This window comes from Haemaphysalis longicornis, unplaced genomic scaffold, assembly GCF_048455015.1.
Source record: "Haemaphysalis longicornis isolate Haplotype H1 unplaced genomic scaffold, Haemaphysalis longicornis Haplotype H1 scaffold_1, whole genome shotgun sequence".
NCBI lineage: Eukaryota > Metazoa > Arthropoda > Arachnida > Ixodida > Ixodidae > Haemaphysalis > Haemaphysalis longicornis.
Genome location: NW_027526203.1, coordinates 5,190,170 through 5,206,773, shown reverse-complemented (window position 1 = coordinate 5,206,773; position 16,604 = coordinate 5,190,170). Strand labels below are relative to the sequence as shown.

At 47.8% G+C, this 16,604-nt stretch overlaps 1 protein-coding gene across 1 annotated transcript; it reads right to left on the bottom strand.

Moving 5' to 3' along the window:
* Window positions 1-208: 208 nt before the first annotated feature.
* On the bottom strand, window positions 209-13,841 carry LOC144163024 (antimicrobial peptide microplusin-like). Its single transcript, XM_077693808.1, has 5 exons — window positions 13,681-13,841; window positions 13,315-13,376; window positions 4,441-4,527; window positions 2,173-2,199; window positions 209-484 (listed from the first exon to the last, which is right to left on the bottom strand). Exons 1-5 carry the CDS (start codon window positions 13,754-13,756, stop codon window positions 359-361), a joined length of 378 nt encoding a protein of 125 aa, XP_077549934.1. The 5' UTR covers window positions 13,757-13,841; the 3' UTR covers window positions 209-358.
* Between the last annotated feature and the right edge of the window lie 2,763 nt (window positions 13,842-16,604).

Genomic DNA, 16,604 nt, shown 5'->3' with positions numbered 1-16,604 from the left:
TAAGTATTGTTAATCTGTTATAGTGCAATGCCTTTTGCAGCCGTTTATGCAACACAGCCTGCAGCTGTTCGTTTTGTTTTAATACAGTTAGTTTTCGCAGCTATGCAATTCAAATTATGGTCCGCCGTTGTGATGAATTGGTATTCATGCCCATTCATACGGTTTCTTTAGCAGTACTCTGCAGCCCATGTATATAATGCCATTTAATTTAGGCTTTTCCAAGAAAACTGTAACGACTATTAATTATGGAGCGCACAAGTGCACAGCCAGCAAAGTTCCGAAATGTTCAATGCCACTGCTACTCGAATGCGTCGCCTGATCTCCATTCTGTGTCATCGCTTGCGAGCCTTCGGTTCCATTATCTCCATGGAGAGGGCAACCAGCTTGGCCACTGGGGCCAATGTGGCCAGACCGGTCGGGGGTAATAGCCGCTCTGCAGGTCACAGTGACTGGCCACACGGTGAATTTCACGAATCTGCGAGCGCTGCATGGGAGAACATGAAAATGCTTTAGAAGAAACAATGTTTGATTCAGTAATGAAGGCTTTTGCACCGTCCTACGCTAGCCTATTTGGGGCCCCCATCCTCGTCGCCATGTGCATAAAAATTATAAGGGATGCTCTTGCGCTACATCTCCAAGCATTTTAAAATTCCCATGAGTATGATTTGCTGAAGCGCGTTAGAATGACCAAGATTTGACTAATGATAAGGCCTGATGTGCGATTTGTCTTTAAATATTGGTCATCGTTCGACACCCTGCAGTAACAAACGCAATGCTTGCTTTGCGTTGTCACCACCCATACTTTTTCTGTATCAAATGACGCGATAATAATCCTCGCCACTGACCTACTTTGATGGCAATAATTGGTCATTTCTTTGCATTGCGATGAACCATACCCAAGGGAGTTATTTCACTTTGTAGCCCTGATGTAAAATGAACCTGACACCAAGGCCGGGAACTTTTCCGTTAGCCGGGCCGACTGAAACCCCGACAGCCACCTTTTGAGGATTCTACCGTCCACATTTCAACCTGTATGCACAGCAGATCACTTTCGGTATGCGGAGTCGTTATGCGTGCTATCACCACTGACCACCAAGTCTGTATGGACAAGGTTCCCATCTGGTGGATGGCGGCAGTACGGCTCAACCGCGCTCTACAGCGCTATCATTCCTGGTGCCACACTGGTTTCCACGGTCTTTTGCAGGTATCTCAGTCTTCGAAATATTGATTTTCACCCATTTCTATGGTAATATCTGGTTCTTGTTCGGTCACGCGCATCACGGATGCTAATATTATAGCGTGTAGATAAAACTAAGGGGCACCTTTAATTACTAAACACACGGAGAGTCAAAAATGGCGACACTGCTGGGGCAAAAGCACCGGCAAAAGGCCTTCGTCCTTCTCTGTTTTCCAGTCCACTCTCTCGCTACCGTTAGCGGGATTGATCACGTCGCCACTGTAATTAGAGACAGCTAAGACAATATGATCGTAATCCTTTCAATTTCGCCCATCATTCTTGCGAGTATGTCGTCTTTCAGCAAATCGGTGTGGAGGGTGGCGTAAGGAAAACGGCGGGTTAGAACGCACTTCTGTCGCGAGAAAAAAAAATTGGCCGAAACGACTCGGCAAGTTGTTACGCCCACATTCTAAAAAAAAATGTGCGTGGATCTGCTTTGGCACAGTTCACCTGTATGCCCAATTGTGGCGTCCGCGGGAAGACATTTGGCTAGTCAGAAGGCCCAGCATATGATTCGACCCAAAAATGTGATCGGCGCTGTGACATCGCCCAACGTAAATTGTCATGCTACCATTAACAGATGTCACTGCGAAGACCCCATTACTCGAGTCAAATCTTATGCTGGGTAGGTGTCGTCATTGCCCTATTCCACCGCCTTCATCTCAGTGATTGGCCTTCCCTGCGAACTGTGGGGAAGCAGACCCGTGAACATTTTATTAGAGTGCAGTAGACTTTAATCGTATTAGGTAAATATACCATGTCGGCGGCGATTCCATTTACTGCCCCTTTAAAATGGCTGATTGTTGTTGAAAAGGCAATGGTATACCCCCCCCCCCCTTTCTCTTGTAACTGTGTTCGTCTAGTGAAATTCACTGCTCATAAATGATTTTACTGAAATGTAGAATACCCAAGTAGGCTTTTCGATTCTAACTCACCGTGAAATACCAGGACATGTTTTCTTCCTGCGTAGAAAAAGAGAAAAAAAAATTATTGAAGGCGTCTAAGAGGCGCATGCGACTGCAGGTTTATATACCGCTGGTTTTTCCTCAGAGCCTACTGCATCATAAAAACGCGGCCATCATTATGTTTTAGTTTGAATGCAACTCTTTCGGTGTGAGTCACGAGCCACGCAAGCTGCATATTGTGTAAAGAAAATTACTTTCGGCCTTCTTGTTGAATACTTTTTTTTTCATTTACTCAAGGCACCGAGAAAAAAAAATTAAGCAAGCTGTAATAAATTTTAAAAATTGCTTAAGCAGCAAAAAGAAGGTAATGAGGGTTGTAGCCAGGTACTTTTTCTTATTTATTTATACATACTGCAGCCCAATTGGGCTATCGCAGGAGTGGGTTGGTACATAGAATGCAAAACACTTTTCTGCACAGAATAACACTAATAAAAACACAACACATTTAAATTCACTTATTCATAAAGTTTAGATATAATAGATAATAAGTACAGCAATACATTGAAATTATGCAAAACTGACATAACACAATCAATTTAAATTCTGCAAAAATTTTTCCAAGGCAATGACCTAATTTCACCTGGTAGTAGGTTCCATTTTTCAATTGTTCGCGGGAAGAAGCTGTACTTAAATAGATTAGTTCATGGAGAAAAAGTTGCAAGGTTGAGTCTGTGGCTATTTCTGGTAGATTTAGGTTCATCGGGCGACAAATAGCTATTCTGTTGTGAGTAGCGCGGAGTATTCGTAAGAATATGTAAAAGTTTAAGACATTCGCGTTCACGGCGCTCGGACAGGGGTTGTAATTCTAGTGTAGCAAGGTGGGATGACGGCGAAATATAGCCCCAGCGATTTGACGATTTAACGATTTGACATTTCTCCCTTCCACGCCCACACGCACACGCGCACACGCATGCACAGGCACGAACACACACACACACATTCACATGCAAGCACACACGCACGCATACGCACTCACAAAGCCTAATTAGGTACATATATTCTACATTCCAGCTCTCGTAATGAGAACTCAAATTAACAAGATACGAAGGACCATATGTAGTGCGCATCAAGGTAACAAAATATCAATACCAGTATGCAGCGCATGTAGATACGTATTGAACGCTTTATATTTTTGGTAATGTACGAGATTTCGGCGCACGCTAAAGATCCCCAGGTGGTCAAAATTAATCCGGAGCTCTCCACTACAGCACGCCTCATCGCCTGCGTTGCGTCGGCGCGTTAAACCCTACAATCAATCAGATTTTTGGTAATACTACGGCAGCGCACATTTTTTTCTCCTCTGTTCAACGCAGATCAGTTTTCTAAGTTGTAGCGATCATTCTGTTGCCTTTACAAACTTCTGAAATGTTCTACCAACAGCGTGGTAGTCGTGTGCACGTTAAGCTTTTAAACAAAAAAAAATGGCCGTGTATCTACTCCTTTTGTTGCAAATGTCGATGAAAGGCGATGGTATTTCGTCAACATTTGCCAAGTAAATGCCTCCCTTCGCTTTTCCGCTCACCTCTCATGCTGTTCCTCTCCCGTAGCACTCCTCCCAAGGTAACCACGCTAGAGGTATGCTCAAGTCAATTTAAATTCACCGCGTTCCACTGCTCCAAGCCGGGTTCCTCGATGCCAGCGCTGCCGTACGGTGGAGACGCGCGTGAATCGAGGCGCCCTACTTTAACGTTTCTAGAACCACGTTGTCCTACTCCACGTGCGTTTCAAGCAGAACGTGGAGCCTATCTAGTGGAAGCTTTCGTAACTGTTTCCGTTTGATTTCTTAAAATGCCGTTAGAAGCTATAGTAGCGCGGGCGACAGCAGGCGACGGAGGGAATTTTTTATGCAGTAGATGCAGTATTTCATTTGAATCAAAGATCTATGAATTTGTTATAAAGGAACACTGCAAATATCACACTTGTGCATGGTTTTCTGCCTAATATTTGCGTAATGTTTTGTTCTTGTTCAACAATGCTGACAAGTATGAACATTGCCACCGGACTTAGACGCTTAGATTTGGCTGTGGGTATATTATTGCGCAGCTTATGTTTTACTTTGGCCGGGGGTCTGAATCGCGTTACAGACAGACAGACAGACAGACAGACAGACAGACAGACAGACAGACAGACAGACAGACGGACAGACAGACAGACAGACAGACAGACAGACAGACAGACAGACCAAAATTTTCGCGTTCAAATAGCCCAAGAAAGACTATCGTCTTTAAAATTACGTACCAAGTCTCCATTACAGAGTCTTCGGACCGCGCAAACCCTGCTGAAGCACCCGAGTCGCAGCGCGGCGAGGTCAAACATCAAGTTGGTCTGAAAAATAAAACAGAATTAACAGGGACCACCAAACGCCACAGTAATGTTGTCTGCAAGTTTTAACGCCGCAGCTCTAGCGCAGCTTTAGCTGGCCTCCGTGGCACGTACGGCTGTTTTCTTAAAAGTGTGTGAAATTTTTATTCCACGTCATCCGCGTTTTTCGAACGTAATCATGCCTAACCTCTTAAGAATGTGGCACACATACCCCGAGCCAGGTCATACGGCAATGCGCACAGCGGGGAACTCGGGGAAGACTCGCTCAAAATGTCGTTCCTCCTCTTTCCGCGTTCTCTAAATTCACATCATTCTCTGCCTGCCATTGCTCGCATGGGATAATGTCACTGCTATTGCCCGTCTTTCTATTAGTTACAGCATGTAAAGTACGTGAGAAGTTTATCAAAAACGAAACATATTTTAAAATTCTTCAAGGTACAAAAAATATTGTGTTCTTTGTGACTTATCATTGTGTCAGTCTCCCTGAGTAAGTGAGTTTAGAGAAAAGTCCTAGTTTTAAGGTATCACAGTTCTGTAAGAAATAGAGTGTGAGTGAGAAACATTTTATAGAGCCGGTGAAGTGGGAGTGGTTCCTTATTCCAGGAAGGCATGCAATGAGCCGGCAGCCTTCGCTCTGGAGGCCAAAAGTGTCTGGACGTCCACATCGCTGCTGGTCACCAGGTTCTCCCACAGCTCAGGGGTGGGAAGGGGGGATGGAAGAGGGGGGAGGTTGTGGTTGTGCTTGCACTCTAATATGATGTGGGGAAGAGTACCGTGTTGTAAGCAGAACTTGCATTCGGCCGGGAATTGCGTTGGAAACATGCGATGGAGGCGGACTGGGTGAGGGAAGGTATTGCTCTGCAGTCGGCGAAGTAAGGATTCTTCATCTTTTGAGAGTTTAGGATGCGGAGGAGGGAAGTGCTGTCGTTCGAGCCGGTAATATTGAGTGATGTCTTGAAAAGTCAGTAGAGGAACGGACGGTTCGGTATCCTCAGTAGCCTGGAGGGACAGGGTGCAGGCTTGCTGGTGAGCAAAGTTGTTGCCCGTCAGTGAGGAATGGCCAGGAGTCCAAACGAGGGTGACTTTCCGGCAGGGTTGATGCAAAGACAGTAGTTTTAAAGTTGAGCGGGCCACCCTTCCGGCTAGAAAGCTTCTGCAGGCTGCTTGAGAATCTGTGATGATTACGGGGTTCTTCGTATGAATGAGGGCTAATGCGATGGCGAACTCTTCGGCAATCGATGTTGACGACGTCTCGATTGTTGCTGAAGCTACGAGGACGGTCTTGGTGGTGACTACGGCTACTTGATGCTGTCCGTTGGGGTGGGTGCTCGCGTCCGTGTAAGAGACATCTGCACGCTTTCCATAGGTGGTCTCGTGCACTTGACTTCGTGCTTTTCGGCGGCCGGGTTGTAGATCCGGGTGCATATTTTTTGGCAAGGGGCAAACCCGGATAACACTTCTCCAGTTATGAGGGAGGGGCTGAGAGGCAGTGGATTGGCATGAGACGTGAAGACTTTTCAGGAGGGCTAATCCCGCAGGTTTTTGGGTGAGACGGAGACGTTGGCTAGATAAGTGGCCTTCAATAAGTTCTGACACCGTGTTGTGGAGGCCCAGTTGTAAAAGACGGGCCGTGGAGGTGTTCATAGGATGATTTAGCACTTGTTTGAATGCTTTCTGTATAAGCCGGTCAGTGGTGTCCGTGTCACTTTTGGTGAGAATAAGGTACGGTGCGACATACGTGACACGTGAAATAAGGAGAGACTGGACCAGTCGGACCATGTCTTTTTCCTTCATGCCACGGCGGCGGTTAGAAACACGTCGAAGCATGTGGGAGACTTGGTTAAAAGCCTTGGAGAGCTTAGATAAAGTTTCATTGTTGCGTGTATTGGCCTGGATGGTGAGGCCTAAAATCTTAAGGGAGGAGCCGGGCCGTACAGTATGGCCGTCGAGGTGGATGCATACTGGTTCTTTCTGTAGAGCAGGTGGATGTTTACGGATTATTACATGCTCAGATTTTCGGGGGGAGCATTGAAGTCCCACGGAATAGGCATAGTTGTAAGCGACGTCGGTAGCCTGTTGAAGGTAGTCTTGGATGTTTCCCATGGAGTCTGTGTCTGTCGATATGGTGATGTCGTCTGCGTAAAGTGCGTGATGTATGTGAGGGATGGCGTCAAGTTTCTGGGGCAAATCCAGGAGGGCGAGATTGAAAAGGAGTGGAGAAAGAACTGAACCTTGAGGTGTGCCCTGGTCCCCCAAAGCAATAGGCTGGGATTTAATGTCGCCCACACGAATAATAGCTTGCCGATGAGTAAGAAAATCTACGATGTATGAGTACGTACGGTGACCGCAGCCTGTTTGATTGAGGCGGGATAAAATGGAGGAATGCCAAACATGATCAAATGCCCCTTTAAGGGGAGCAACGAGTCGCTGGAGCAAGGACTTCTTCTTTAATTTGAAGGAGAATATTTTGTTTGCTGAGATGCTTCCTGAAGCCATACATGGTGTCGGGTATAAGGCCTTTTTCTTCAAGGAAGGGTTGGAGGCGCTTCAGTATCATTCTTTCCCCTAATTTGCCCACGAAGGAGGTCAGAAAGATCGGTCTTAGGTTATCAAGATGAGGGGACTTATTTGGCTTGGGGATGAATCGTATTTCAGCCGTCTTCCACTGGGGAGGGAGGTGACCTGAGCTCCAGTGCGAATTGATGTGGTATAGAAGGTGATCCAGCGAGCCGCCGTCCAGGTTGGCAAGAAGCCGGTAAGTGGCTTGGTCTGGTCCCGGGGCGCTATTTTTATTGCATTCGAACAAAGCTGCTTCCATTTCGTAAAGTTGAAAGTGCTTATCTAAGTCACTGTTTCTCGATCCCGTGTAAGGAGGTGGGTTGAAGTGGCGAGAGGTGTTCAAATATTTAGCCGTGAGTTTTTGAATGAGATCTTGGGGAGATCCGTTGAAGGAGCTTAGGGTCCGGGTCATATTGCGTTGGGTCTCACTCTTGTTTGAGAGCGGGTCAATGAGGTGCCTAAGTAAATACCATGTTTTTCGAGTGGTAAGAGTACCCTGGAGGCTGTCACATAATTGAATCCAATTCTCTTTGCATAGGTGAATGGCGTATTCAGTTGCTTCTTTATTAAGCGCTGCAATTCTGAGCCGGAGCGTGCGGTTCCGTCTTTGCCGTTTCCATCGCTTTTTGAGGCTCCTACGGGCCTCCCAGAGGTGGAGAAGTTTAGCATCCACGCTGGGGGTCTGGAAGGAAGTGATTATGGATTTTGTGTTTACCCTGACTGTTTCAATAATGTCATCGATCCAGTCGGATAGAGGTTTGTTAGAGTCTATAGGGCGAGAGGAGTTGGCCTTGCGGAACGCATCCCAGTTAGTGAGACGGGCGACTCCTGTCTTGACGTTGTAATCGAGATTACGAATTGTTAGTTCGATAATATCATGGTCGGATCCAAGGTTCTCGTTAGTGGATGACCATAACACATCCAGGGTGCCCAGTAATGAAGACAGGTGTGGGGAAGTGTCCCTGGCTATGCTGGTTCCCATTCGTGTTGTTGAGCCGGGATGGTTTAGAAGCAGGAGGTGAAAATCATCAATCGCTTGCGCCATAAGAGTGCCTCGTTTCGTTTTGTAAGGATAACCCCATTGAGGATTAGCAGCGTTAAAATCCCCAAGAATAAGGAGTGGTTTGGTTACAGCTATATTAATAGCGTCAGGAATTGTTGATAAAATGTCGGGAACTTTCTGGGTTGGGCGGCAATAGATATTGAGGATGTAAAGGCTTAGCTTGTTCTTAGGAGATGGAGATCGGAGCTCGGTGAGGACGTGATTGCATCCCCTCTGTGGGGTGACATGATTAACAGGAGATATAGTGCTACGAATAAGCGTGAGCTTTGAGTAGTTGTCTGAGGAACCGTAGGCGATGTATCCAGGCAGTTTCATATGACTGCTCGTTTCCTGGAGGGCAATGACCGCTGGTTTCGAATCAAGGGTGGTGAAGAATTGAGTAAGGGATGCAGCTTTTTGTTTGAGGCCTCTACAATTCCATTGGAGGAGCGTCGTAGAAGTGGGATTAGGTTGCTTCCGGTTCATCAGGTAACGAGGCAGAGATGGTGTTGTCTGTGTTTCGGGCGTATGGGACCGCACGGGTGTGGTTCCATAAGGAACCTTTTAAAGTTCTGTCTTGTCGGATGGGGCCGAGGTGATTACTGTGGTCGAAGGAAGTGGGTGAAGTGTTCACAGAGATTGCTTCCTGCCTGAATGTGTGATACTCCGTACGGAGAGACTGAATATCTTGTTGCAGTTTCTGGTTTTCTTGCCGAATATTCCGGAGGTCTTGGTTTATGGAAGAAAGCTGCTTAGCTAGGTTAGTAAACATTTCTTCGATCTGCGGTGGGGGCGACGGCGGCTGGGTCTGTTTCTGCGGCGTCCAATTAGGCAGTTCGGGTGTCTGAGCGGGGTGGTTAGGTTTTTTGCGTTTTTCGCCGGCTGTAGATTGGTTGTGCTCTAGTGCACCGAAACGAGCATTGAGTGATGCTATTAAAGCATTTTGTTGTTCCAGAATTTGGGTAAGATGCTTACATTCCATGCAGGGAGTTGTATTCTGGGACTGTTGTGGAGGCGGGGGAGGAAGGGAATTAGTTTGAGCTGCCGGAGAGACCCTTTGGGCCCAGCTTACTTGTTTTGGCTGGGTGAACTGGATGTCGGGTGACAGCTGCGGATCCTGCGGATCCTGGGACTGCGTTGATGGTTTGCTTCGAGAATGGCTGCGTTTTCTTGGCGAAGGAGTCGTTGAACGGTCCCGTCCACGCCCACGAACCGGTATGGGGCTGTTTCAGGAGCGCTTGCCCGGGCTTGTCTGAGCCACTTTTTTCAGAGAATAAACGGTTCGACATAACGCTTTGAGCAGCCTGGTGCTCCCGAAAGGTGGGAACAACCGCGTAGAGGTCGCAGGTGGGCGAGCACGTGTGGTTTAGTTGAGGCTGCTTGATCCAACATTAATGGCAGACCGGAATGGTAGGGTTGGGGCAAGCCGTGGACCTGTGGCCTACGGTGTGACATGCAGCACACACGGGGATGGTTTTCTTGTAGATGGAGCATGGATATTCTGCGCCGTAAAGTCTTACTGTGTAAGGTACCTTGGGTCCCGCGAAAGCCAGAACCACTGTAGATGACGTGCCAAGTCTTCTAGCTGTGTACACTTCATCCGTAGTCTGATCAATGTTGTTGAGAATGTCTGCTTCAGATAGTCTAGCTGGGACACTATTGATGACGCCTTTAACAGAGTCGTCGGGTGCCAGGCCGTAAAGTTGGACGGGATACTGCTTGTTATGAAGTGTTACGTACGTATTGGACTTGACCCAGAGCTCGTGCCGGATCGGAGGATGGAGCACTCACAGTGGCCGTGTTTTGTGTTACATCAACTCTGAGGCGCAGATTTGCTTGACGCCACGTGACCTTGGTGGCGTTCAGTAGCGCCAGGGACAGCTCAGCGTACTCAATGTTGACGAGCGCCAGCCCGCCCTGGGGACGCAATACTAGTTTGAAGTCGTCCTTCGGCAGGGGCTTATGCCTGAGGAATGGTTTATTTGCGGGCGGCAAGGCTTGCTTGGCTTGTTGTGGAGTCGTGGTTGTGGCAGTGTTGGCCGCGGCGGCACTGCGCTATCGGCGACGTTGGGCTCGCGAGACTACCTCAACGAAGTCCTGGTGGTGATCTTGATTTATGTCACAGTGATATTCTGTGATAATCGAGTACATTTCGGTGCCTGCTGAGGGGTTGGATGATGGCTGCTCGTCTTGATTTGCAGTCGAGTGACCTTCTTGTATGGCATCAGCATCCATATCTGCATCCGAGGAGGTGTTGTTTGAAAGCCCATTGGCGGCACTCGAGGTGCTAGAGGTGTCTTGCATGACGGGTTCCTTGGCTGCGCCTAGCGCTCGGCGACAGGCATGGTGCGGGCGTCGTAAACAAAAGTAAATCACAAAATATTTCACCCAAGGGGTCGAGGTGGGTGCTCTGATGATCGGTAGAGCTTGTAGAATTCAGTATCACGGGATAAAGGGTGGAACAAAACGAAATTTCATACCCAGCTTTCTCGCTCAAAATTACAACCTCTCGGGAACCTAGAAAAACCACTTTAGGAAAATAATATTTGGCATAAAGCTAGAAGTTAATGTGAAGATTAAAACGCTAAAAGGAACTTTCAGGTTTCTGAATATTTTTATGCGTAATTTGCTGTCAAATCTAACTCCCCATGCATTTCTATGGGATAGTTCCCATGGCTCAGGAACCCAGTCGCGCAACGTGCGCGACTTGAAACTGTGTACAAAGCAAGTATTCACCCCAAATATTAGCTGTACAAAAGAACTTTTCATTTCGCTAAAAAATTGCAGAGTAATCACTGTTGGAAGGACTGCCATGAGCGGGAAAGCTGCACATGTAACACATTGCTGCGTGAAATTCTGCGGACCCGATGAAGGAAGGACACGTCTGATCAGCGCAGCACTTCGTCTTTCTCTGTAAGAAATAGAACCTTTCTGCAAAACAGACTGTTCTGTAAAATAACGAAAATTTTGTCTTAATAATTACTTAGAGTATGAAGCTGCCGCTATCTGCTTTTCTGCTATTCGTTTATGCTGGCGTGTAAACATTTTATTGATGTAATAATTTTTTTACGTCAAGATAAAATCTATCTACGTACGCGTTACAACACACTGCTTACATGATAGATTACGATGCTTCCCGATTTCGCAGTTGCGCATTTGAAGAGACTGGCACAACTTATCCCTAAAACTGGCGTAGTGTACGTTTAACTAGAAAAAAATTAAAGACCGGTCAAATTAAGTTGTACTTTATAAATTATGCCTCAAGTTACCGCCACTTCATCGGTGGTCGTTTAATAACTGGGTTATTTATACGAGCATTTTTGGACGTTCGGTATGTCAGGAATCCAAAGACTGCTGTTTAAGGATCCTGCGTTGCTTGGCGACGTCAGCATAGCGTCTTTGCCTGTTGCTCGCTGGTGAAATCATGGGCTGCTTTGGAGCTTCCTCAGCCGGATCTTTGCACGCACTGCCAGCCTAGAGTGCTCTTTTGTTGACTGCAGAAGAGCCATTGCCACTTGTCGCTCCTGCTGCCAGCGAGGGCACCGCGGGTAGTCCACGGTGTGTTTCCCACCACAATTGGTGCCATGGGGGGCAGCAGCTGAACAGGGCGCGCGCTCGTGGCCGCCGCCGCCGCACCGAGAGCACCTCGACGGGCCTCGGCAGCACAAAGCTACGTGATCCACGCGTCCACGACGACTGCATTGCACGTGGCGGGGCCAGCACCGTCTCACTTCGATTGATTAATTGTAGGTTTTAATGCGCCGACGCAACGCAGGCGATGAGACGCGCCGTAGTGGAGGGCTCCGGATTAATTCTGACCACGTGGGGATCTTTAACGTGCGCCGAAATCTCATACACACAGGCGTTTTCGCTTTTCGACTCCATCAGAAAAGCGGCCGCGGCGGCCGGGAAGGTCTCCCTTCGAGCCGAAGCCTGAAGAAGTATATAGTTGGAGGTGGGGTCGGGCCGTGGAAGTGTAGCAGTATGGAGCGCTCTGCCCTCTTTCCTACTGCAGCCACATCTACGGAGGACTCCAATTCTTCCAAGATCTGGGACACTTGTAGCTCCCGATCGAAACTGTACGCGATCCTGCGGCTCACGTTGGGGTCTGCAGGTGGCCGGGTTGTCACCCGTAGACCACAGATGTGTGTGGTCGCTAAAAGTTTGGCCAGGCAGTCGGCAGGGGCAGCGTTAGCCGCAACAATATTTTGGCGGGTGTTAACACGGACCCCTGCGACAGCAGGTGTGCTGACAGTTCCCGAGTGATGGCCCTTCTTGAGAAGGCTCGGAAGCTCGCACCTCTGTCTGATGGTCGAAAGAGTGCAGCCCCACTACGTTGTGAACCCCCTGAATAGTTGAAACCCGGGCGCGTTGCCGACGGTTGGGTAGTAAGTTCTGTTTTTCCGTGACATCAAATCAAATCAGTTTATTTTCCACAAGTGGATCGTTCCTCGGGTAAAAGCCACTTTTGAAGCTTGACAAAGCCCGAGGAACCGGTACACCAGACAACGGTATGCAATCGGTTTGCATGTGACACGGAAACAAGACAAAATACATTCCATGATAAAAAGAAAAAAAAAACGTCACGTGTTTTATGTTTTCGAAAAATGACAATAACAAATAGTGCAATTTCTTCGTCTTTTTGTTGGGTATTGCATATAAAACTACATTTGCACACATAAGTACATATATTTGTGGACATTTTTATAGTATATTCATATATACTTATACATACCCCATGAACTCACACACATCATATATGCACATACGGCAACAAGAAAGAGAGAAAAATAAGGAATATATAAACAGCAATAATGTGAGAGTACAAGATGTACAAGAGTACAAGAGAGTACAAGAGGGGGGGAGACGTATACTGCTTCGCAGTAAAAAGTGGGCCCTCTTAAAATGGGCCTGAAGGCTTTAGAAAACACTGCCTCTCCTAAGCTTTCCTGGCGCTGCACCTCTGTGAATGTTCCCCCTGCACGACACGCAGTGGGTGCAACAGCCAGAAGTGAGTTTAAATGGCATTGCAAAGCCCTTTGTGAGCCTCCTCTATCAACTAATTATAGTTGAAACTAATTACCAACAATTTTTCTTGCTCATTCAACCTTACAAAATCCATGCGACCACGTTGCATGCGCACGCGGAAAACGAAGCCTGAGAAGAGACAGGAAGGGCGTGTCACTTACGAAGAACGACAGGTGGCGCCGGATACAACTCAGTTCAAGCTTGAGCACCCAGCCTCGTTTATCTGCGCAGAAAAACACCCCGCAGGCTTGTTATTATCGCCGCCGAGTCCCCAAGTAAAGGACGGTAGCGGGCATGCACAGGTTTATTTCCCTTTAGTGTTTGTTTTTTAAATGCCTCACTGCATTCTTCTGTTTCATGGCGCATTTGTGTCAGACATTGCAGAACCGTATTTGTAAAAAAAATTATAGCACAGCTGTCGACATTTTGTTAGGACCACACGTTGTCCGCGTGATGCTCTTTTCGCGTGACATCAAACGGCGTCAATTTCTCTGGGGCAACATAAAATGGGTCTTTTATAAACTTACTGCACAATTCCTGATGGTGCGCACTGCTAAGCACGCAAGTTCCTGCGAGCAACAGGCAGACAAACAATGCCTGCATGACTTCAAGTCGTGGCTCTTTGAAACGGCTTCCGCTGAGTTCAAAGACTTGCGAGAATCCCGGCGGCGCCCTTCTGAACCTTTAAGTAACACACGCCCACAACGTTCATCGCCATCTGTTTTCCGCATGAGCCAGCCAGCTGTGCGCCAGACAAAAAAAAATTTGTCACAGCAATACGCTTCCCTCTATTCGATCGGTCAATCCCTACAAAAGAAGACTGTTGTTCAGCGTGTGCGGCCTCTAGCCTGGAGACTATTGTTATTCGCTTTCCATTTTTCTTGACAATTACCACGCGCCTACGCAAACAGGCCTTTTATTGGAAGTAGCTTTGCTCGCGCATGTGCACCGCAGGCTACATTGCTCTTCTGCCGAAACAAGCGAAACGTTAAGGAGAAAAAAAAGACCACATAGATGTACAGGTGCCGTCAGAAGTAATTGGAATACGGTCGCTGTGGCCGAACTGCATAGGAGCGCCGTGTAGCTGCACCGGCGGTAAACGAAAGGAGCAGAACACGCATGCGCGCCTTCCGACGGCAAACCCATCAGTACTTTACAACCGACTTCTTTTAATGCGGCTTCGAGCATTGTTCGCAGCATACTGGTTTCGGCGACGGCGCTGATAGCAGACACACCTAAAAATATTAGAAAAGAAATAGTTGCAGTGACATTCTGCCTTCAGGTCTTAAGATGTGCGACATGATAGCGTTACTTCGACGACGAAGGAGTGTTTTGGAACGGAGTTGCTGCGTTTACGGTTTCTGCTTCTTTCTAAGCACCGGCAGTAAGCCAATAGAGCAAGACAAGTTTCCACGGGCGTGGAACATGACAGACAGACGCCATATACGCTTCTGTGGCTGATGATGTGGGCGTGAAAGGTGTTGGTCAGTTTGAGCTAGACGGAAATACTGTCTGGTTCAAAGTGCTCATCCCCTCATGTCGTGGCCGGTCCGTACGTTTTGATTTTGGTTCTGTTAGATAGAAAGAGAATATCTTAGGTGGGTAAGAAATAGTGGTAGTTCGGGCAGAAGGGGACAAAAGTCCAGAACCCGGACGCAGAAGCTCGTTCCTTGCCCTCAAAATCAGCTCACGCTGATCTTGAGGTGACGAGCAGCTCAAAGCGGCATTCAATTTATGTGAGTTCGCGTGCTTCTTCATTAACAGCCTCGATCACTTCCAGACCATCGCGTCCGGGTGTCCATGCTTTTAAAGTTCCTTCATTGTGGCTTAGTAATCTTTCGGAAGCGTTTGGTGGTTTAATCAAGGGAATTTCGTCCTTGCTTTTCACTCGCCATTGTGTAGGTTTAGAACGAGTGATTTCGGTAAGGAAGAGATTTTATGAGCAGTCACTGAGTCAGTGGCATGTCCATCATGGCGTCCACTTTCTTTTCCAGGGTGGCTGGGGGGTTGGGGGAAGGGGGGGGGGGGGGTCTTATCTTTCATACAATAACCTGTTCGAACATTTTTTTTTCACTTTGCGCTGATAGAGTCGCTTCGCTGATGTCTACAGAGAAGATATAAATACCCAATTTTAAGGATTTTTCCGGTGACCCGGAAAATTGGGAGGTTGCTATATGCTGCCCTGATTAGGCGTCTATTTGCTTTTCTTTCGTGAGAGTAAGTTGGCGGTACAGCAGGCTGTACGAAATCCAGCATATAATCTGTGCCTGCATGAGTATTTCCGTTTCCTCGTTCACTCTGGCTGTCCCCTGCTTCGAAGTGTTACATGTGGCCTAGCTCTTTAAGTATGTTCTGTATTTTGGCGATTCTCAGAAGGGCGCTGCCGCTTCTCAATAGGGCCATGCCGAGGATTCTTGCACGAGTGTTCTTTGTGTTCTCTGGGAGGACACCATTAAATATTTCTGGAAGATTTTTTTTTACTTGGCCGTGTGGTGCCACCCCTCGTTTGCCCCACAAAATTTGCAGTGGTGACAAAGAAGTGGAAAATTAAAATTTTAAATTAGAAATTACTGTAATTAGGCGCTATATACAGCGTTCCATTGCTTACAATGATACCTATAGTTCATTTCTGCTCATAATCTAGATATTCCTTATTTTAAAAGCAAAGCTTTACTACTCTCGTCCAGCGGTTTCGCAAGTGTCGCCGCGGATGCGCGAGTTCACCTTTTGACCGCAGACACACCCTCTGGGACACATCCCTTGCAGAGCATCACGTGAATCACCCGACCCGCTTTCGCCGCTTCACACAAGGCCCCGTTTTCAGTCGTTCTGCTCAACTAGCTGCGGCGGCCGCGGCGGTTGCGGCCAATCAGCTGATAGCCAGCCGACCAACCCCGCCGCCTCCCAGGCATGCGCGGCTGGGTCGTGTCGGGCTACGTGACTCGTCTTGTGCCCGGCGGAAAGGAACGCCGCGTCTGCCGTGAATGAAAGCGACGCCGGGCCTCCTTCTGTGAGCGCTATACGGGACCGAACGGCTTTTATCCGCGGTCGGCAAAACAGCTACATCAAAGGTTAACCAAGCGAAAACAAGACTCAACCATACTAAGCCAAGCTTTTGCTTTGCATATCCAAGGTTAGCTGAGCGGCTGAGCTAAGCCGCCGCCATTTTTTAATACACGGGCGATAATCTTCTGCACCCCCCCCCCCTTTTTAGTTAGGTGACATGACGATTGTGCCGCCATTAATTACGGCGGAGAGCCGCTTTGGTGTGATGGAGGCAGTTGCGGGCACGGCCGGCGACGGTCTTCCGACCATTCTACCACCGAGATAGGATAGAACAAACTTTACTGCGCACGCTCGGCGCCTCCTAAATTCGGGTTTCTTTTCTTTCGTCTCGGCCGTACTATCATTGTCTGTCTTTCCACATTTCGTTGCTGCACGCGTATGCCAG

What these genes read in the sequence shown, in the direction of transcription:
- LOC144163024 (XM_077693808.1), bottom strand. Translation starts at nt 13,756, where the DNA reads ATGCAGGCATTGTTTGTCTGCCTGTTGCTCGCAGGAACTTGCGTGCTT. An exon ending in GCACCATCAGGAATTGTGCA is followed by an intron (nt 13,377 to 13,680) that starts GTAAGTTTATAA and finishes TTTTCTGCGCAG; the next exon opens with ATAAACGAGGCTGGGTGCTC. An exon ending in GACTCTGTAATGGAGACTTG is followed by an intron (nt 2,200 to 4,440) that starts GTACGTAATTTT and finishes TTTTCTACGCAG; the next exon opens with GAAGAAAACATGTCCTGGTA.